Here is a 22555-nt window from a genome sequence, read left to right as displayed (position 1 = left end):
GAGGAAAACTGTCATGAGCAAGACATTTGGAAGTACTCAGTATTGGCCTCTCCCACATCTCATGTGAGTTCCCAGAATCCCTTTTTTGGTATGCTGGTACATTAATCTGTAATATAATTTATCACATGTAGAAATACATTTGTAATTTATGGCAGGTATTTAAGCATGGGTATCATTCTGCTCTTGTAAATAATCACCCTGCCTTTCTGTGGACTTTTTACGAGAGTAGTCATATGTAATTGTTGCACTTAACCCTGGATCCTGCAATTTACAGTACGTGGACAACTTATGTGTCTGCACCAAGCAAAGGTTATTTGGGGAGGCCCAACCATCTGCCCAGGTGTATTAGCAGGATCGTTTCATCCTGTGTTTTAACCACAGCTGCAGGTGGAATCCATAGCAGGATGGGGTCCCAAGTCTCTCATAAATACTGAGTTACAACCTCTGGACTGCCTGAAATTGCTGTGAAATAGCTCAGGGGATTTCTGTTCATCGCTATTGAAAGGGCACCATAATGTGTTTGGTACTTTTATGCAGTAAATAACTGCCAGATTATTGAGTTAGAACAAACACATGAAATGAATTGTTTATCCATTGTACTGTTGAGAAACTTGGTTATGTATCTTGAGGATGATTTTAAAAGAAAAAAATTGTGATTTTTATTCTTAGTCATGTAAGGAATATTAGAGTGCCTTTTTATATTTGTGTAATATGGAAATGTTTTGTGAAACTTGTCTTTTTTTTTTTCCACTTGAGTGTTATAAAAGCAATATATTACCAGTAAATTTTCATTTCAGACCTTCTTTGAATGTATAAAGTGTTTCTTTTAATATGTTCTACCTGCATTGAAATGAAAATTAATATGCTAAATTTCTATAGGAATAATGTATAATTTTTGCAGTGCTGAAAATGCTTTCTTATTACACAAAAAGTAAACCTTAGGTCAGTGTTATAGGAAAGGGCGTTTTAAACTAGTGACAATCTGAGTGTTTGTACAAAATGTAATTTTATGCGTTTCTTATGCAGTGATCTACATATTAAAGCCAATATCTTATGTTTTGTAGGTTTTGTCTTATATTTTATGCTTTAGCATGTGCAATATATCTTTACAAACCATGGTGAAACGATCTGGTGCCAGTGTTATATTTTGCATAACATTTGTAATAAACAATATAAAATATTGTTTGATGGTTTCAGTGGGATTTTGTTGGTATTGTTTGCTTTTGTAAATTGAAGTGTAAGGACTTGGGTAAATGTCACATTTGAAATGAGGAAGAAGACTCAATTCACTGAATGACTTGGAATTCAACCTGAATCTTCTCAAGCACATTTAAGTAACTTTTTCAACTACTGAATGCTCTGTTAATGTAATGAAGAACCCTAACTGTAAACTATTATTGCAATGCATTCAGATGGTTATTTTTACAAATAAAAATGGTACAAATACTGTTGGAAAACTGAGTAGACTTTGTTTCTTTTAAAGGATGGGGAAAGGCTTAAGAATTGAAGAAGCTGAAAACGCAACTGTATGTCTTTCTGCTGTGTACTTCCCTCATATGTAACAACCCTTTGTCTTACTAAGCCCCTGTTAGTATCGCTTCCTCTGTAACTGAAAAAAAAAAAACCCACAACCCAAATCCAAAAGAACCCCCAGAATCAGTAACGTTTTTTGGTCAGTTACTTTTACTGGCAGCTTTCATGGGTGAGCAACGCTGTCGTGGGTGCATCGTGGTGGTAGTCCCACACAGACTAAAATCCAGCGAAGAATTTCTAAAGCTAGTAAAGGTATCTAAGTTGTTTAAAGCAAGCAAACAAACCACCAACCACCTCAATAACGTCTTTTGTATGTTGAAGATTTACGGATGTTTTAACTGCTAACAGGCCAGGAGCCGTAAATGCACCTGAGCAGGGGGCGCGAACCGCAGCGAGGTCCCCACCCTCGCTTCTGTCAGCACCGCGACCCCGCAGACACCTGGGGGGGGGGGGGCATTTTGGAGGCCGCAAATGCCTACAAGCAGCGGCCGGCTGCGGAGGGGGCCGAGGGGAAGGAGTCTCCTCACGGCCCTCAGGCCGGGGGGTACCCTTGCAGCAGCAGCGGGACTAAGCAGGCGCACGACAACAGCAGTACGATCACTCGACCTCCCTATCATGGCGGACACGCCGTCCCCCCGCAAGCTACTGGATGGGGGAAGCCTGTAGTCTCCTGACCTCCCCGTGATGGCTGCCGTGACATGGCGGACGTTCCCTGCCGTGCCTGTGTGCGCGGACAGCCCGCGTGGGGAGGAGGGCTCCTCTCCTCTCCTCTCCTCACCTCAGCGCGGCGGGGCGCCATGGGGCGGGCGGGGCGCCGACTGCCAGCGTTGGCAGCGCTCTTCTACGGGGCACTGGCAGCGCTGGTGCTGCTGGGGGTGCGGGACGTGCTGTTGGTCTACGAGGAGAACCGGTGCAGCATGACCTACATGTACGAATACCCCGAGTACCTGGTGAGTGAGGGCGGCGCTGAGGGAGCGGGCGGTGCTAGAACAGGTGGGAGCTCCTGCCGCTGCCGGGGTCCTGCCGCTGGGCGGCCCCGCGAACCCTGGGGCGTCGCCTCCCGCCTCGCTGCGGCCGGGAGCCGCCTGTGTGAGGCGCAGCCCTCCCGAGGCTGGCTTCTACTGCTCTGCTGCAGCTCAGGGCGAGGAACAGCCCTCAACGCGCCCGGCCGCGGCTGCTCCCCGAACTCGGGGGGCTACCAAGTTGCTGAGGCGGCCTCTGCAGAGCTGTAAATGGGGCACAAATAGCAGTGGCTCGTTTGAGGGGTCGGCGTGTTTGGCAGAAAGCGCTGTCTTGGCTGCCTGCTGTACGGGTGCACCTTGGATAGGTACAGCAGGGAGAAGCGGTGGTATGCCTGTGAAGTAACCGACGTGTTTCGTACCGCCACCTGTATAACAGAAAACGAATAGAAAAGCTTCCGCTTTTCTAGCCTGTAAATGCCCGCAGCTACCTGTAGTCCTGGTAAAAGCAGTCAAAAGCTCATACAAGGTTTGGCAAAGGGGGAGAGGCAGGGCCAGGTCCCTGACAGCACTCACAGAGCTGTCGCTGACCGGGAGGCAGTCTTGTACTTCCTGGTCCTTTTTGTGACTTTGGAACAGTGAAGCAACCACTGGTGAATCACTGAGATGCAAATATGAGGGTATTTCTCAAGCTGGTGAACAGCAGCACAAAGTTTTCTCAGTGAGCACTTCGTAGATGGCACACCCTATGATGTATGGGAGAACGTGTAAATCTCTCTGAAGTTCCTCTCACTTCGCTACTGAAGCCTTTTAAAAACCTCTGAAAACGTCGGATCAGCCTGAGAGAGAAGACTGCTGATGGAACTCTTGTTTTGCAGACACAGTGTTAGGGTTTAAGAGGGGGAGGATGTGTGTGAGTGTATGTAGGCTCACTGCTAATACTGCATGTAGTTGTCGAAAAGCAATTCATCTTTTTTAACAGTAGTTCTTAGTACAGGATTTTCTGCCCTATGAGAAGCATCCCAAAGCATAATTTCGTGGCTGTCAGACATTCATTTAGCATTATATAGGACATAATCTAATTATTCTAAATAATATTCTGTTCTGAAATAGGCTGCAAGCTGGCTTGAACAGTAAAGAAGATCTTAAAGCAAAGCCTTACTACCTAAATTTGTCATGAAACAGACAGTTAATTTTTGGGTCTATTAACCTTTATTTGTTAACCTTGACACAGTCATGTTAGCCTACAAAAGAGACCCTTGGAATAGCTATAAGGGTTTTGTCAGTGCTGTAGGGCAGAATTGGTTAAGCGGCTGTAAATACTTAAATACTATGTGGTAAGTTCTCAGATCTTGCAGCCAAAACCTGTTTCAGTTTCAGTCTGAAGCCAACCAGCAGAAAGTTACTAGCAAAATCTGTGTTATGTTATTGGTGGTTGCCTGAAATTCTTATCTGCTGCCACACTTCTTTTGTGTATACTCCTTATATTGGGGCATAAATTCTAAGCATCTTTAGGTAAAGCACTGTGCTGGTAGGAGATGCAAGGGCAAGCGGTAATTCCGTGCAGGAAATATAAGTCACAGCTGGCTGTATTGTATCTCAATAGTAGGAATTTAAGGTGAAAAGTACCTGTTTTCCCTTCCAGATTGGGTATCACATTGCAAAACAGCTATTTGAGCAATTAAACATTGAAAGTTTCAATTCTTTTGTGTCTAACAGTGTGGCTTGGCTCGCAGTCAAGCTAATACTAAGTGATGAAATAAGTTTAACCATCTTTTATTGTGTGAGTGGTTGAATTGCAGCGTTTGAGTTTAGGCTACCCTTGTCCTTTTCAGCTACGTTTGGTAAGAGATTTGGAAGTTAGTAATGAGGACTTTTTCATCTAAGCCTAATTTCTCTAGGAACCAGGATGAAAAATGAAGCCTACATTGACATTGTAAAAAGTTACTGTAGCTCATTAAAACCAATTATATAAGGAATGACGTGGGAATTTGGAATTTAAAACCACTGTTATGGAACATGAACTTCTCTTTTCCTTCAGAGTTCTGCAGTTTCCTTCAGTTTACTGACACCTCCCCTCCCCAGTATTTTGGTGATACAATTCTCATGGGTTGTGTAGATTTTAGCTTTCAACACCGACCTGAAGAAGTGGAGCTCGTTAATTGTATGTTCTGTAAAAGTTTTTTAGAAGAGAATGAACCAGGAAGATACTGTGGAAGAGCAGTTGATTTGATCTGCCAGGAAGTCATATAAATGTATCTTGATAGCATTTAGTTTAGTGATGGAAACTGATTAATTTAAAATTGGTTTTGTGGTTCTTTTTCTTCACATAATTTTGAAAGCTGTTGAAAAAGGAACAGTAGAAAGGAATGAGAAAGGGACAGTGAGGTCAGTGAAGTTGCAAAGGCGAGATGATGTAGAAAAGGGAAAGAACGTTGAAAGGATGATCTGAAGACATAAGCTCTGAGAAAAGCTTAGCATTTTTTGTTCACAATGAAGGAATTAAGCATGCTCTCTGAGTATTTTGTTATGTTACATAATATTATAAAAATATTTTTATATATATTGTAAAGTATGCATTTTAAATATATATATATCAAACATCATAAGAAGAGGTTCCAAATAACCAATTGAGTTGTTACAAAATCAGGTGGTTGTCACTAGGCCACAAAACTGACTCAAATCATCTAAGGGAGCTCGTACCACATCTGTAATTTACCCTGACATAAGAGTTGTCATCTGACAGTCGCCTACGCACCCCTATTCTCAAGATTTATCTTTGGTAGCAGGCACAGTGGCACATCCTTGTTTGGAGTTACATGGTATTGGAAATGATTCCAGACCTGTTCACGTGCATTAGGTTAGCTCACATGCCCCAGTTTCTGGTCCCAAATTCTAATGTCCTGGGAGAAGTAATTAGGTTTGGACGTGCTTTCCACCTGGAATTCCCCCTGGATTTACTTTGTGAATGTGCATCTTTAAAAGATACAGAAACACATTATTTGTAGTTTGTTTCAAAGCCAGGCAAAGTCAATAGCTGTTTAAAATAAATAACTGCAGCAAGTCATTATGCACAGTAATACCTACTTAAAATACTTTTTTTTTTTTTAAAAGCAAACCCCAGTTTTCATTCTGTATTCTTTAGACTGTAATTTAAAACAATATATGAAACATAAGCCAAATCACTTAAATGACTGGATAGACACTGTTTTCTTGTTGGCAACAAAATAAGAGGTATTTGTTTTCTTTTTAACTTTTGCAATAGAAAATAAAACTACCCAAGAAAACAGCCAGACGATACCCAGCATATGAGCTGTATCTCTATGGGGAAGGGAACTACGCCAAAGAAAACAAAAATCTCCTACTGACAGGAATTCCGGTTCTTTTTCTTCCTGGGAATGCTGGCAGTTACAAACAGGGTAAGTGTTTAGCTGAGTTACAGGTATTTTATGAAGAGGTCTCATATTGATGCATTAGTGGCAAGAGGTTTTCTATTTGAAATAATACCAAGTCAGGATGATCAGTCCTGTTAAGATGTAGATATCCTAGTTAGTTGATGGTTAATTTCAAGCAGTCAAAATAGGTTATTTTTGGTTTGAAATCAGTTAAACACTTGAGCTGTAATATTTTTCTGGAGTGAGACTTTAACTTTGGCAAGCCAGAAGCAGTAGAGTTTGTGCTGTACTATGGCACCCCTGCTATAATTTTGCTTACAAACATCTAGTTGGTTTTGATTTGAACATGCTTAGAGCAGTTATGCTAAATAAAACAAGACCTGAATTTGATTAGAAGAAACTGAACAAGGTACCATCTGTGATGTTGAGTAACTACATGCTGTTGAAATAGGCATTATCTTGTGGTTTGCCCTGTAGCTTCATTATTTCCTGCTTCTTTATGTAGTGGTGTTTTTTCCTTAGCATCACCTTCCTACTTTACACACAGCCTGCTGTTGTTTTTCAGGTTATACCCTATTACACTTCAGTGCTCCAAACGAAAAGAAGTAATTGTTTTAAAGCATTTTAATTTTTCATTGTAAATACAGAAATTAGTAGTTTGATAACAAGAAGTATTGTGTTTAAGTGTTTATTTAGGTATACGGTATTCCTTCCAGACTGGCTTTGTCAGACTGTTATTTTTGTTTTCTAAAATGGCCTCTGAAACAGTAACACTCTTAGTGACACTCCTAGCAAAGTTGATGTGTATGAATGGGGAAAACCACCGCAGTCTAAACCCTGATTCTTACTGTGATGATTCTTCCTCATATTTGCACTAAGCTTGATGATTAAATTAGCTAATTTCAGGGAAATTTTGCAAAATTATTTTCTTTAGGAACACACTCACTTAGCTTATGACAAAGTAAAATATTTTACCAACTCAGACTTTCAGCAAACCCATGCAGGCACAACAGCATCCAAAGAAGACTGCAAACATAACGATTATGAAGGATGCCATATGGACTTTTGTAGTTGTGCGTAAAATATTGCAGATCTGTGAATTAATGCTGTCTCTGTAAACATGGCAGCACATCACTATGCAGGAAATAGAATGGTACTTTCAGGGCATGTTAGGAATCAAAAGGAGCTATCTGAATAAAAACCTAAACTGGGTGAGTAGAAGTGCTACATGCTATGAATATAATGTGTGGATAGAATTGGCAAATATTTAAATACTTTGAGAAATTGCTTTGGGGAGACTGGCAATAAGTCATATGTGTATTTTTCAAAATCTTTGTTAAAATAAATTTTTCTGCCTTAATCAGTGGCTCAGAATAATTTCTGTTTTATTATGGAATTAATGAAAATTTATATTTTGTTCAGAATTTAATGTGGGATAACGCTCTCATTCTGATACCTGGATGAACAAAGAAAGTGTTGCTGCTGTTCTTTTCATAGTTTCTTAAAAGCTGTGAATATTTGCTGAGCACTGAAGAGAGAAGTGCTGCTGCTGCCACCTTTCCTGGGATCATTATTTTCATAGAATCATGGACTCATTTAGGTTGGAAATGACCTTTGAGAATCTTGAGTCCAAACATAAACCTAATGCTGCCAATCCACCATGTCCCCAGGCACCACATCTATAAGTCACTGAAATACCTCCAGGAGTAGTCAGTCTCTGGACAGCCTGTTCCAGTGGCTAACAACTCTTTCTGTGAAGAAGTTTTTTCCTAATATCCAGTCTAAACCTCCCCTGGCATGATTCAAGGCCATTTTCTTAGTCCTATTGCTTGTTACCTGGGAGAAGAGACCAACACCCACCTTGCTACAGCCTCCTTTCAGGACGTTTTGATATGTTACAGGCACTTTTGAAACATATTAATTCATCATCTTTAAAATGAACCTTTTAAAATGTACAAAATTCAGACTTGGAGTAGAAGGTGGTTGTCTGTTTTAATTGTTGGGAATGAGCCTGAGGTTGGGAGAACCAAGATCCCAGTTCTATTTAGGAATCTGTCACACACTTGCCTTGTGGTCTTTGGCAATATTCTTGTTCATTTTACCATGATCTCCAAGGTATAAATACGTGATAAGATATTTAATCTTTTAAACGCTTTTTGTCTTTTTCAAACCATTTTGAAGGTGATTTTATTTCTTATTAGCCATAGTTAGAATTGGTGAAATGATTGATCATGAATCAGATGTATAATATCATGAAATCTGTTTGGGTTCTTGAACATACAAAATATTTCAAAAATATTATTTTCCCATTTCCTGAGATTCACTGATATTTGTTTTATACATTGCTTTCTACAGCAAATGTTTTGAAGAAGGAGGATTCTGCAGCCTGCAGATCTCTGAAACAATTGGACTCTAGAATAACCTTGCTTCTGTGTGCCAGATTTGGGCAGACCTTTCTGGCCATTATTAGTTATTTTATATACTTGCTTTTGGGGACTTTCTTTTATTTTCTTATTTCCCTATCATGGTTTTTTATTTGCAGCTGTTACTGTTCCCATCCTGCCATGTCTCCATGGAAACTCAGGGACAATTCTGCACTCAGAAGGCGGTATTAAATAGCAGGCAGGGTTAGATGGAGAAGACGGGTCAGAAGCAAGAACTTGTAAACCTAATATTTTCTCCCTCAAGGTTTCAGGTGGGAAAGTTTAGTTTTCCAGTCCTCTATACATCAAGCAGGGTTTGGTTTTCCAATCATCTGTACATCTCAGTGGTATCCGGGAATATTGTCTTAGTCTTCAAGGGAATTTGAAAAAAGTTTAGCAGTAGCAGTGCCTCTGGAGTTGAAGTCAAGAATGCTCATTTCACCTTCTTGTCCTACCAATGCTAAGAAAGGTGCAAATGAGATGAGAAAAGCAGTGCTCAGGTGGAAGAACATAATCCTTGATCTTGTATAAATTTTGTTTTGATCTAAAATATCTCTGTAGTCAGTGGTAAGGTAGTGGTTAACTGCCATAAGCATAGCATGCAGCTCTTGGTAACTCATTTTAAACTTTCTTTTCATCTGATAAGTTTTTGCTTTTCCACATTCTTCTGTAAGCTCTTGTTAAGATATGTTTACTTTTTTTTTTTTTAAATCAGAGGGATTCCTATAAGAATAGGAAATAATTATATCTGTTCCCATTTTACAGTTCAGTTCTGACAGTGACTGGCTGATACTTTTTATCTAATTATTTGTATTTTCAAATCTGCTTTTGTAAAACAAGTGTGGCTGCACATGGGAAAAGAGTTTATTTGCTTTTAGATGTCTCTTTCATCTCAAGTTATTTATAAATAATGTGTTTTAAGATAACATTTGTCTCTTAATAGATGATATATTTGTGTGTTTGTCTATGATGGTGTTAAGCAGCGAGTATTGGACTATTCTGATTGATATGATTTCTTTTCCTAGTACGTTCTCTTGGCTCCATTGCACTTAGAAAAGCTGAAGATGTTGAGTTCAAGTACCATTTTAATTTCTTCAGTGTCAACTTTAATGAGGAGTTGGTTGCATTGTATGGTGGTAGTCTGCAACGACAGACCAAGTTTGTGCATGAATGCATAAAAGTAATTCTTAAGTTGTACAAGGTAAGTATGTGATGTATGCTGAATGATGTACTTGCATCTGGGAATGGAATTCTGGCTGCCTTTTCTGCCGGAAAACTGAATGATGAATAAAGGAAGGAGACTTTACAATGTGCATAGATAATTGAATGTGATAATAATGCAACAGAAAATTGCTGTTCTTTAGTAGATTTTTAATACATGTGACAACCCCAGAACTTTGGTTAGGGTCTGTATTGTGTTTCTAAAGAAATACTTCTATGCGCAGTGTATGCTTTTTTTGTAGCAGAGATGTTATCTTTCCCTTGCTTATTAAAATACTAATACAGCATCACGATCCTTGCAGTTTTCTGTAGGAAAGTTCTTTGATATTCTATGTTCCCAAGACTTTCAGAAATTAAAATAAGCCTAAATTGCTTATGTGTGCACAGGCTATATAATATTTCCTTTTGAGATGGAAACTTCATGTTAAGTGTGTTAAGTGTGCTTTTTTGAGACAGCAAATAAATTTGTATTCAGTTTGTAAACTCGTCAGTTTGATACTAGTTAATATTATCCTTGAGAGAATGAGTGAATTGCTGCAAAAAAATGTATCACCATAGTTCAGTGTCAAATCTGTTTGTGATGTGTTACTCTTTGCTTAAGGATCGAGAATTTGCGCCGAGCAGTGTTGTAATAGTAGGTCATTCCATGGGTGGTCTTGTTGCAAGGGCATTGCTTACTCTGAAGAATTTTAAGCCTGAACTTATAAACCTCCTTATTACACAAGCCACACCTCATGTTGCACCTGTAATGCCTTTGGACAGATATCTTACTGGTAAGTATTGCAGGTTATTTAATTACATTGTATTTCTTTGTTGAACATCTCAAGCATTAATAGATGGGATTCTTGCAGATCAACAGCAAAAGGTGCTGTTTAGTTTACTGTAATCTATTCCTTTGTTACTCAGCTGGTTGGTTGAGAGCGCTGGGATGCTGGGAGAAAGTAAAGTGATACAAAATGGATTATGGGGACTTGAGCTTCTGGAACTCTCAATAATTTGTAATTATACTGAGTTGCAGAGTATGTAACTAAGTTTCTAAGCTCTCCAGTGACTGATGTTTTTTCTTTCTGTTTTGTAAACCGTGACTCCAGTGGCATTCTTTATCAACTGAGTTGCCTCAATAGCATGATTTCAGTAGAAGTTGCTGAATTTAATGTTTGTCATGCCCAAAGTTTGGGGGGTGAGAATATTAAATATAGATCTATCTATATATTTTATGTAGTATATTTACACAAAAGATGGATTGTATTTTCTGCTCACCTAAATAGCTGTGGCATAAAAAAAGTGCCACAGTATTGTCATTATGCAGGTACTATACAGTTCTTGAAAAGCTAAATTTGTCTAAACTATGCTGATGTAATGTGCTCAGTGATAATTGTGCTGCTGCATGTAGATGTTTAGGTAATTTGTGAAGGAAAGGGAATAAACATTTATTTTCATTATTCTCTGTGGCACCTGAGAGGAATGGATTATCTTCAGCTGCTGAATTTGATTTATTGTGCTTATGTTAATTCTCCTCCAATTGATTGCAATGCAGTGCTTCTTCCTTGCTGACTCTTTCTGGACTGTGGCTGTCCTTCAAATTTATCTATGGCTTGCTACTGTAACAATATATGTGCTCAGCTGACATAGAAAGTGTAAGCATATCTGCCTTTCATAACTGCTACCTCCTTGGGGTTAAAATAATAATTTTCCTTCCTTATGTGACTCAAAAGTGATAATCAGAGCTTGAATGCCTCTAGGGGGGACTTACAGAAACTGTTAGTTAAACATTTATATAGCTTTTTTGTGTATCAAATAGACTTATGGGGAAATTGTGATTTATTTTAATATATTTTATAGATTTTTATACATCTGTAAACAATCATTGGATTCTAAAGGCCCAAGAGTTAAGAAATTTAACTACCCTTTCTGTGGCGGGAGGATTCAGAGATTACCAAGTTCGTTCAGGACTGGCTTTTCTACCAAGATCGAGTCAACATGACAGTGCCTTATCTGTTGTGGTAAAAAAGCAGACTACTTTTTGGGGTTTGCATGGAGCTGTGTTAAATAGTTATTTATGTAATGCATGTATTGGTGTCTAATTATAGTCTATATGTGCAGGATATGATAAATATAAAGCCCCAAAGTAGGTAGTATATGGTTGGTTATAAAATCAGAACTAGTTGATGCAGCATAAATGAGTGTCCACTAATAAGAATATGTACTGGGGTTGATTTGAATTATCTACCACTTGGTACTGTTTCTTCTCACCACCTTCTTGCACCTGTCCAGATCCAGAACTCAGGTTTCATTTTCCAGCATTTTTGCAAGAGATGTGTATATGGAGACTAACAGATGTGCAGTATAGAAGTAAACTGTTTGGCTATAAAAGAGAGCTTTGGTTTGGGGCCTTCTTTTTGTTATTTATTGCTTTTCAAAGTACTGAGGAATAGAAAGGATGTACTGGATCATCAAGTCCAGTCTTCTGCTTTTGCAGGCATCTGTCTCCTTCCAAAATTAAAGTAGTTAGGTTTGTCATTCCACCCCCCTGCCATCAACCTGTTCCTTACATGGCTGAAGCTGGAAAACACTCCCTAGCAGGGAGAAAATGTTTAATTTCCAACTTCCATTTACTGCACAAAAGGCAGTTTTTAATTGCATTTGCTCTGACATCAGCTTGAAATGTTGTCTAAAATAGTTGCATACCCTTGGTGTTTACCTCCCTGTCCGTTGTACAGAAAGCTGTCTGTAAATAGCCTCAGCTCTGATCCTGCTACGCTAAGATTAACTCTGCATTCCCTTTGTCCTAGTATCCATTCCCTACATCTGCTTTACTTTGATTTTCATTGAGTATTGGTGCCAGAATTTTGCATGAGATCTTGCTCATGTTGTGGTACCAGTTTTTTCTTGTGTGAGTTTGGTTTGGGGTTTTTTGGCTTGGGGATTTTTTGGTGATTTTTCGTTTGGTTTGGGTGTTGCTTTGGTTTGCCTTTTTTCTTCCCAAATGTAATGCGTTAATAGTTCATAGCTTACTTGAATCAAGTTGTACAACTAGGTGATGAGCTCTATTTATGGGAGGCATTTTTGATATTATTAGTCCCTAAAACGCAATACATGCAATACACTTATACAAAGGAATAGCTTCCAACTGCCCAGTTCTTTCTGCATGATGTTCTGATGCTGCTTTCTGTTGAGAATGCCCTTGATTTTTCAGCAGCAGCTTTCTATCTTGTGTGCCAGGATCACTTACTAAAATAGTAAGATTAGTCATAGAAACTGTCTTTAAAGAAATTTTTGGTAAGTTTCCTTCACACCATTATTTGCTCTTTCACCGTAGTGTTTGCTATGTAACATAGATAACTTGGCCATTTTGTATTACAAGTTGTTTTCAACTGCTTTAGCACTCGTAAGATTTTTGACTGAAGAAGTCATTGTATTATACTGAAGTCCCTGAAATGCTTCAGATAAACATTATTCTTTTTAGTAATTATGCAAATATGTTTAAATAGGGAGGGGAAAGGCTTGCTTAGAATTTTAAAATGTTGAATACTAACAAAATCTGCACTTCTTTCCTTCCCCAAACAGAGCTCAGCTGTGCCTAGAGCTTGGGCCTCAACAGACCATCTCTCCATAGTGTGGTAAGCTAATAACAAAGGTTAATCAGCTGTCTGTCCATCCCTCTGTTCTCTACTGTTATCACATTATACAATAATTTAACTTCAGCATAATATTACTGCAATGTCTCTTCTGACCACTTTCATTCCCCTGGATATTTCCTTTCTGGATTTAACCTTACTTATTCTGTCTTGTAGGTGCAAAGAATTGATCCTGGCTACCATTAGAGCTTTTTTTGATCTCATAGATGAAAATACAAGGCAGGTTTGTACACGTGATCTCTTGTGTATTCCCCCATCACACTTTCTACTTCCATTCCTGAATGCTTAATCAGGACAAATATTACCCTATTGTACAGAAAACTCCTTTTTGATTATTTTGAGTCATGCTGAGAAAATTATTGCTGTTTTATACCAGTCACTGACAAATCCTGTGGCTTTGCATTGTTTCACCAATGTGTCAGAAATAACTAGGTTTAACTCAGTTTTTATTATTGACTGTTTGATGCTTTATAGCTGGGGCATAGGTTACACTTTTCTTCCATAATGCAGCAGGTTTAGTTGACCTTGCACCATGATAAACAGATTTTGCTATTGTGTAGCTTTGAATGACCTCTCAATGGGTGTTCAAGTTACCTTCTCTGACTATAAAGGGTGCAAAACTGTGATAGTTTAACTGGGACATAATAATTCTCGCCATGTGGTGTTGTCATATTGGCCTGCATGCATTTGTGGTGTTCTTCTGCAAATAGCATTTCCAAAAATAGAATCATAGAATCATAGAAACATTAGGGTTGGAAGGGACCTTAAGATCATCTAGTTCCAAACCCCCTGCCATGGGCAGGGACACCTTACGCTAAATCATATCACCCAAGGCCTCGTCCAACCTGGCCTTGAACACTGCCAGGGATGGAGCATAGAATGCAAGTAAAATACTAGCATATCTGTTTACCTTCAGGTACCATTATTTACTGCTTTTCTAAATAAATACCCTGCATCTTACCTTTTGAAAACTGTTGGAGAGATCTGCCATTATACTCTATTCTTTCTGAGATGTTATGAAGCACTAAACATAAATTGGAATTAAGGTCCAAGAAGTTGAAAATATGTAACAGCAGAGCCCCAGACATAGAAGAGAAAGGCTTCCAGGTGTTCTTTTTGAGGCAATTTGAGGCTGACTTCTCTATTTTACTAGGTGTATCCACTCTAACATGTGATTTAAAGAGACAGAAAGGGGGTACAGTTGTTCTGGAGTTGACTGACAGAGCACTGGAAGGTAAAACTTTTCAGAAATCAGTTGTAATGTCACAATTCTGAAAAGGTGAATAGGCAAAAATCAGTCCTGGAAATTATATTTTGAATACCACCCCCCCCAAAAAACCCACAAACAAACAAATAAAACAACCCCAAACAAAAGCAGATCCCACTGTAGCGCTGCAGCTGTTTGGATGCTTGAAATGTTAAGGTGTGATGTTATAAGCTGGATTTGTGAATTCAGTCCAGTAAATATAACTGAGGATTTTCCCTAAACTCTGGTATAAATGTGTTATTTCAGGAAGAATGCATGTGCGTCTATAAGAAAAGTATGGTAGAATGGTTTCCTTCTGTTAAGAGTAGGCAAGCATATAAAACTCCTAAAAGTTTCAGCTATGCTTTATAACGTGTTATAGAATATGTTAATTACATACAATATATAATAAATAATCTATATATTATATAACAGATAATATTTCACATAACATGTTTAGACTTTCTGTATTGCAGTGATTGACTACTGATGGCGCTTCATGATTTTGATTGTTGAATTTGGAATAGTAAATATACCATGTCTTGTAGCAATCGTTCCTGCCTTTCATCCCCAAAACTTTATTGTTAGCTATGATCGTGTCATATAACAATACTTACAAATAAGCATGTTCTCAAATTTTATTTTACTATTTTTTAGATAACTGAGGATCCCAAGAAGAGGATGTCTGTACTGAATCACCACTTTGTGAGACATCCTGCCAAGATATTTGAGGAAAATCCTGAAGCTTTTACAGAACTCGCAGGTGAGCCTCAGTTTTTCTTTTGAACAGGATTCAGTGACACTCATTTGTTAATAGTTACATCTTCTTACTGACAAACTTCTGGAATACATTTTGTCTTTCTTCAGACATTGCTAAAACAATATGTGGGTTATAGACCCAAACTGTGAGCTTTTGTGTGGTTTCTTCACATGAAAATCTGTCATTTTTATATGATGGGAGACAAGCTGGAGTCATATTTACATCAAGGTGTTCAGTAGAGAATCTCAGAATATGGGAATAGCTGGATGTCAAAAGTACAGTCTAATACATGCTTACATCCCATGACTGTGAGAGGGATAATATGGGTGTAGAGCCATTGTGTTAGTTCTGTGCTACTCATGGAAATCCTGAATATTCAGATCTGCTTAATCTTCCTTTTTTTTTCATGACATGGCAGCGTAAAATGGACTGCACACAAATGGTTTCCTTGTGCTAAGAATGCATAGTTAAAGGTGCGAAATTTGACTGCATGAAGTCTTAGGAACAAACCAGAACTCCTGTGGAGCATGGCTGTGTTCTCAGTTTTGCTGAAGTGGGCTGAACCATTTTATGAAAGCCGTTTTATTTCAGGAATTTTCTTACTGTAAGCTTTTGCAGAGCTACTAAGGTAGTTTGAACTTCAATGCCCTGTTTTGGCTGTCCTCATATGAGAAGGCATTTAGGCATTGAAGTGAGTATGGAGCACATTCCCACAAAAATGGTTAGCTCCTGCGCATAGGACATGAGGGAGAGAGGCTGAGTGAATTGGGTTTTTCATGCTAAGGAGAATGCTAAGGGGGATCCTATTGCTGTTTGTTTATAAACCTAATGAAGGATTGCAGAGGTGAGGCTAGACTTTTCTCATAGGTGTACAGTGATAACACACAAGCAGTAGAGTCCAGTTACAACAAAAGAAATTCCAATTACATATTTTTCCTTAGAAACCCCAGCCAGTTTCCTGGCTGGTTTGACCACCAGGAGGGGGGGTTATACACTGGAACAGGTGCCCAAAGAAGCTGTGGAACTGATTTTCTTGTTTGTTTGTCTTTTTATTTGGTCAGGTTTTAGCAATAAAGAGGAAAAGATTTAAATTAGATTTCATGTTTGCATCTTCCTATTTGTGGTGACTTCCTGACACAGCTAAATTTGTGTGATGAACTTGTTACTCTAGTTATATAGAAGAAAGATTCAAACCTACTTGCATTGTTGATATCTCTGATATCTTCATTTTTTCTCTTACTCTTTTTTTTCTCCAGACATACCTTTAAACTGCTACTCTTTTCTTGTACATGGTATTCACTTCGTCGTGGACTTGATTCTACACAAGTTTCTATATTAGCTTTCTTAAAAGTCAGGAACAGAGATTCTAATGTTCTGTTCCTAATGTTTCTTCAGCTTTAATCAGTCACCCTGTAATAACATTAATACCATACAGATATTAATTCATTTTGTTGCCTTGAGAGATCTTGCCTTATTTCAAGATCCATAAAGCTTTTATTTCACAGTGAATATATAGTAGTTATAATGGATCCCAGGGTTTTGCTGTTTCTTGGGTAACCGGTGATAGCTGTTGCATGTAATTCTAAACAGAAACAATCCTGAGTGATGATTAAAGCTTATAAATTTTATGGCCATTTACAGGTAAGAGAAAAGATCTTGGTGATAAGTAAAAGACAAGATTTTGGAAATAAGGAGAATAGTTCCTGCAGTGTGGCATATAAAACCATTTATTTTTAGGAACTTTCACATGGATTACAGTCAAAGCCTCAAAATGGACTTACTCAGTTTACAATGTAAGTAACTTTTTTTCCCTCCTTGTGTATTACATTTAATTTTTTTTTTTTTTTACTGATGAGCAGTTTTTGTGGGTTTTTTTCTTTTAAGGATTCTGATGGAAAATATTTCACATTTCCTCTTGCAAGTCACAGAAAATCCTACAGTCATGTTTACTGTGAAAGCACTCTGTTGGTGAGAAAATACTTCTTTAATGTCTTGAGTTTGTTTATAAAGCTGCTTTTTTTTGTATTCAGTTCTATTGCAGTTTTAAGACAGTTTAATGAACAGTTGTTGAAATTGCTGCCATCCATTTACGTTCACAGCTTCATTGTGTTAGATTACTTCCTGTTTTGTCACATCACACTTAGTGTTCAAGATCTGAAACCTTCAATGCCACCTGATGGCATTGAAGGCATTGAATAAAACCTTAGATGTTTTATTTTTGCCTCTCTTATGGCTACCCCCAGATAACTTTCTCCTTTAATTTAGTGCAGCTCTGTATTGATGGTTTTGAATGAAGAAGTTATTTTTAGTGCTGCCAAGATTCAGCCATACTTCTAATTTCACAAAGCTGTTTATAAGTTTGCTTTCCCATAATAAAATTTAAGTGGGCCTGAAAGGCTACAGAGGTCTTCCACTAAGCAGTGGAACAAAGTGGAAGCCAGAGGAAAAGCCAGCAACTTCTGAGTTGTCTCCCCTGTTGAGAGGAGAGGTCATAATGTGCATTTCTTAGATTTTTAGCTTAAGACACATAGGTTCAACCAAAATGGTTTTGTTTTTAATATTTTTTTGAAAGGAATGAATATAATATCTTGGCAAACTGGAGATGGGTAAATATGCTTTTCAGAATAATGTATTTTAGATGAGTGGCAACAAAAATTGAGATGCTTTCCTATTCCATCCTGCCTGTCCTGGTTGCCACTCCTTCCCTTACCAAAGAGGGTCACACCACCACTGTGGGAAAAAAAAAAAGATAGTATTTTCTTTGTGCTTTTCTAGTTGTTCTTCCCAGTGGCACCTTCAGTATCTCAGAAATCTGAGAGACTGTGTTTGTCTCTTGCTTTTACACTTTAGCATTTGATATCCTTATTAGGGTTTGGTCACTATAGTGTTAGCTGCTGCTGGCACACTTAATAGAAAAGGAGTGAGATGAGTATGGAAGTTTGTTCCTCTTTTCCCTAAGTTAATTGCACCAAGATTCAGCCATGTGAGGATTTTTAGGACAGTTGCTGACATATGATGCACTGAAACAGCTAGCATGTAGAAACTGGAGAAGATTATCAGTATTAACTCCTGCATTGTTTGGAGTAAAGAATTGCTATTTTTAATGTATTTATCTATAAATATGGGTACTTACATATGTAATGTACTGGTTTATGGTATTGACTTTACAGGACACAAGTAGCTGGATTTTTGGCTGTATGAACAGTAATTCACCAATGTGGTGAGTATAAACAGTTCCTGTGCTATATTCAAATGGATCTTGTGGGACTACATTTGAATTTAAATCATGTAAGATATCTTCTTCCTTAGGGAGAAAGCTATTGGGAAGTAAATTTCTTACTGTGAATAATTCATACTTTCTGTATCACTAAAAATCCAGGGAAGGATAGGTTTTCTTAAAATTACTGCATGAATGCAGAATAGTCAAACTTTTTCTTACTTAAGCTATATTTCTGACCTTCATAGTGGTGAGAACTTGCTCTTGCTCTCTTGTGGGTGCTGTGTGCTGAGCTGGATTCCCTAAATTGCGTGTTCTCTCTACATCTTTACATCTCCTAAAGCGTCTCTTTGAAATCCTATGACAGAATAAATCAAATGTCACTCCAAGCCTTTAACAGAGTAGATTGAAGCATTGCTTTATTTTTTAATAATTCCAAAATTCCTGTTGTCATATGAAAAATATGTAGAAATGTGGGTGGATTTAGTGATTATTTGAATCAGGTTGTTACAATCCTTACAAAATTAATCTAAAACACTGGCTTAGCTTACATTTGTAAAAGAAGCTCAAAGTAAATTCAATTGACCCTTCAGATTAGGGAAAGCTTCCAGGTGGAATTGAGCTATAGTGTTTTATCTGTTCTGGGGTCTGTGCTGAGGTATATAGCCACTGGGTCTTGCCTTCAGCAGACAGCCAGAAGTCATAATTACTTTTTCCTGATCCATGGAAAAATTGGCTGTTACTCCTTTGTATAACCTTTGATCAGCATCAGTTGCAGGTTAGCTTAGTTCAGGACTGCTACCTTAAAATCTCATCTAATCATAGTGGTTATGCTGTGGACTGTATCCTGAGATCATGTAACACAATTTATTTAGGGAGAGAGAAATATCCCGGTATTCTAAAAATCATAACTTATAACAACTGCAGTTCAATGTATTAACTTAATAAAATATATATCATTTTAGAATTGCTTTAGTTCTAGTTTTAGTTTATATGTCATTTTAGCATTGTTAGCTCTGTAGCAGCTAACAATTTTTGATTTATATGGTATGTTTTAGATGTTCCCATAGGAAAAATTGGTACTTTTGATGTTCAAAAGATGCTAATAAAACTGTTCATTCAATGCCAGTGCTGGTTTAGCTTATTATGAATTTTCATTATGTGTCTACAGTTACATGGCTAATAACTGCTGAATGTTTTATGTATGACAAAGTTAGAACTTTACTTAACTTGTTTTTGCAAAACCAAGATTTGCAGTATTTGCAATGATCACAGTTTGATAAGTTACTATGGAACTAAGTGCAGTAGGCCCAAACTTGTTCTTATTTTAAAATCTCATGAATCCATACCGAGATAGAAGAAAGCTGGTATGTTAGTCTGCTGTTGTACCGTAATACCTGCATAATGAATATGCTCATCCTTTAATGTGAATGAATTTTTACAGCCTGGAAGCTACTGACTTATCCTGGAAAGCTGAGTTACTTCCAACCACCAAGGTAAGTATAGAACATAACTTGTAGGAGGGAGAGGTGCTTTCTGGGGTAGCAGCATGTATGGGAGAAAGATCTGTTCTGTTTACAGCATTGGAATATGCAGTTTTACTCTAAAGGAAGGGGTCCAAGAGGTGGACATCTGGGAACTGGAGAGGGGCAAGCTAAGGGGTATGCTTGGTAATGGCTTTTAGTTTTTCTTTTCCTTTTAAGGTTGTCATGCTAAAACTTCAGGACCATCCTTCTTTGTCCCACATTGTCATTCAGGTACCACCCACAGTTGTCAATAAGGTAAACAAAAACATTAAATGCAGGAATTGCTTGCCTAGTGTGTTCATAGCTTTCAGATGCCATGATGGAAGGAAAAGGAAGTATATTAAATGTGTGTCAAGTTAGAAACCATAGACCTATGCTCCAGTGTGGTTTGAATGTAACTTTATTTTCTATAAGCACAGAAATATTTTCACTTGATAAAATGCCAAATGCAAGACATGGCTAATACTGAAACATACAAAGCAACAGTTCTCAAAACACTTCTTACTGGAAGTTCTAATATTCTTACTTGTTTTTCTTGATATTCTGACTGAGTTACTGAATATTTATCTTTTTGAACAGTCAGTTCTGTTATCCGGGGTAGCAGAAAATGCCATAGATAAAGGCACCACATATGGATTGAGGGAGGGAGCATGGCGCAGATAACTTTACAAGCTCTGACACCACAAATAATGTGGTAGACTGAACTGTGCAAAGTTTAATAGTTCTGAATCTCACAGATGAGTTGTATATATTTGCGTCAAGGTCTCTCAGGATCCCAGGAAGAGAAACACTTGCAATGAACCTAAGCAGACACTGCATATTGCCCAGCTAGGTCTGGCAGGCCTTTCTAGTGAGTCTTGAAAATGGCAGAACTCTGAACTGGGATATAAAATCTAAGTAGATATGACATTCCTTTCTGCAACACAAATGCAGGCTCTGCCGCTTTGGTATAATAATCCATGAAACAAGAAATTATTCACAGCTGAAGTGATTACAATTCTCAACTCTAAGTGTATCTTCAGATACTTGTGATGGAGACGTCTTGCAGTTAAATTAGTAATACACAACATTCTGGATCAGCAAAGATAGATGAGAGCTCATTTGTGAAATGCTAAGTTGCAGTCCAGTGTTAAAGCTTGGAAACTGCTTTTAAAAAGTAAATAAATGCTAGATTTACAATGGGGTGGAAAATATTTTTCAAGTGAACTAAATGCTTATTAGAGATGGTACAAATCATACCTGCTGGATACTTTGGTTTGCTTTTGCGTGATTAAACTTCAGGAGATAAACTAAAGTTTCTTTTTGCTTAGGAAATTTTATTCAGGGTTTGGAGAAATTGCTGTCATTTTCAAACCTCCTCCCTGCCCCCAAATAAAAGGAAAGATGTACCCAAGAAGCCGGGATGTGAACTGGATTTTAGTAATTCTCAGCTGTTTGAATAGCCTTTTGAAGGCTGTTGCAAATGGGTGAGAGCTAAAGTAACCTGGAAGTTATGCTTAAGCTACCCAAGCTTGTATGGCTGTGTGCAGAAACAAACTACCTGCCAGTTGTTTGTTCACACTATCAGTGCAGTGCAGAGAGGTGGCTTTTCAGTGTTTGTGTCTTGGACTCTGCTTGAGCCTGTGAATAGAATCTGGCAAATGCAAAGGCTTTATAGTCCTGTGCTTGGTTTAGATCTCTATTTGATATCCTGAATTGCAGTATACTTTGGAGTGTGAATTCTTCAAAGAGGATTCCAGAACAGTACAGCTTCCTGTAACGCATCTGTTTTCATTTGGTAAGTATAGGTCATTACTTTTGGGAAAAAAATGGAAAACTAATATTACTAATATTTGGATCATAAATGTGCCTAAAAATTCCTGTGATCAGGAGGTTTTTTTTGTGGTTTGTTTTCACTGAAGTTAATACTACTTTTGTTAGTAACAGACAAATAAGAAATGTGGGGGTTTTGACTAATATATATATATAGAAGCACATGAGTCTCCTGGAAAAAAAATATCAGAAGATGCAGTGAGTTCTCAAATAATTTTATCTAATATGTGAAAATAATACATCCTTTATAGGGCTTTCTTCAAGCAAAATTCTATTAAATTCAACTGGCTTACTTTACAATGTACAGCTCCAGCACTTCAACCGAGTAAGAACACTACTTCATTTTTTTGGGTAATGTAACCACTGTTTGGAGAATGTAAATGATTATTTTTTTTCCCTTTTTTCTTAATGCTCTAGATATATCAAGCTTTCAAAATTTATATAGAGAGCCACTGCCAGTCACTCAAAGGTAAATGGAAGTCTTCTAAAGTACATATTTATAAAACAAAGTGTCGTGGTTTAACCCAGCCACAACTAAGTACCAAGCAGCCACTCACTCACCCCTCCCCCCCTTGTGGGTTGGGGAAGAGGAAAAGAAAGGTAAAACCTGTGGGCTTAGGTAAGAACAGTTTAATAATTGAAATAAAGTTAAATAGTGGTAGTAGTAATGAAAAGGGGATCAACAAAAAGAGGGAGAGAAGTAAACCCCAAGAAAGACAAGTGATGCGCAATATAATTGCTCACCACCTGCTGACAGATACCCACCCTGACCCAAGCAGTGACTGGTCCCTTCTGGGTAACTCCCCCGTAGTTTATACTGGGAAT

General features: G+C 38.0%; 1 protein-coding gene across 6 annotated transcripts in view; it reads left to right on the top strand.

Moving 5' to 3' along the window:
- Positions 1–2304: 2304 nt before the first annotated feature.
- PGAP1 (post-GPI attachment to proteins inositol deacylase 1) overlaps positions 2305–22555 on the top strand; it is a 40145-nt gene continuing 19894 nt past the window's right edge. For 3 of the 6 annotated variants that reach the window (XM_057419947.1, XM_057419946.1, XM_057419945.1), the window contains exons 1-16: positions 2305–2483; positions 5758–5911; positions 9336–9511; positions 10133–10304; positions 11374–11534; positions 13099–13151; positions 13326–13392; positions 15073–15178; positions 16913–16968; positions 17060–17143; positions 18346–18395; positions 19837–19888; positions 20096–20173; positions 21620–21695; positions 21982–22055; positions 22148–22199. In XM_057419947.1, coding sequence (XP_057275930.1) covers positions 2331–2483; positions 5758–5911; positions 9336–9511; positions 10133–10304; positions 11374–11534; positions 13099–13151; positions 13326–13392; positions 15073–15178; positions 16913–16968; positions 17060–17143; positions 18346–18395; positions 19837–19888; positions 20096–20173; positions 21620–21695; positions 21982–22055; positions 22148–22199 — 1564 coding nt within the window. In that variant the 5' untranslated portion in view covers positions 2305–2330. Of the gene's footprint in view, positions 2484–5757; positions 5912–8429; positions 8583–9335; positions 9512–10132; positions 10305–11373; positions 11535–13098; positions 13152–13325; positions 13393–15072; positions 15179–16912; positions 16969–17059; positions 17144–18345; positions 18396–19836; positions 19889–20095; positions 20174–21619; positions 21696–21981; positions 22056–22147; positions 22200–22555 lie in introns of those variants that run through there. The other 3 variants (XM_057419950.1, XM_057419948.1, XM_057419949.1) reach the window with 3 other exon arrangements.

This window comes from Pezoporus wallicus, unplaced genomic scaffold, assembly GCF_028554395.1.
Source record: "Pezoporus wallicus isolate ANWC-B61680 ecotype Strahan unplaced genomic scaffold, APGP_CSIRO_Pwel_v1 contig_4710, whole genome shotgun sequence".
Classification (NCBI taxonomy): domain Eukaryota; kingdom Metazoa; phylum Chordata; class Aves; order Psittaciformes; family Psittacidae; genus Pezoporus; species Pezoporus wallicus.
This window is presented reverse-complemented; position numbering and strand designations above follow the sequence as displayed.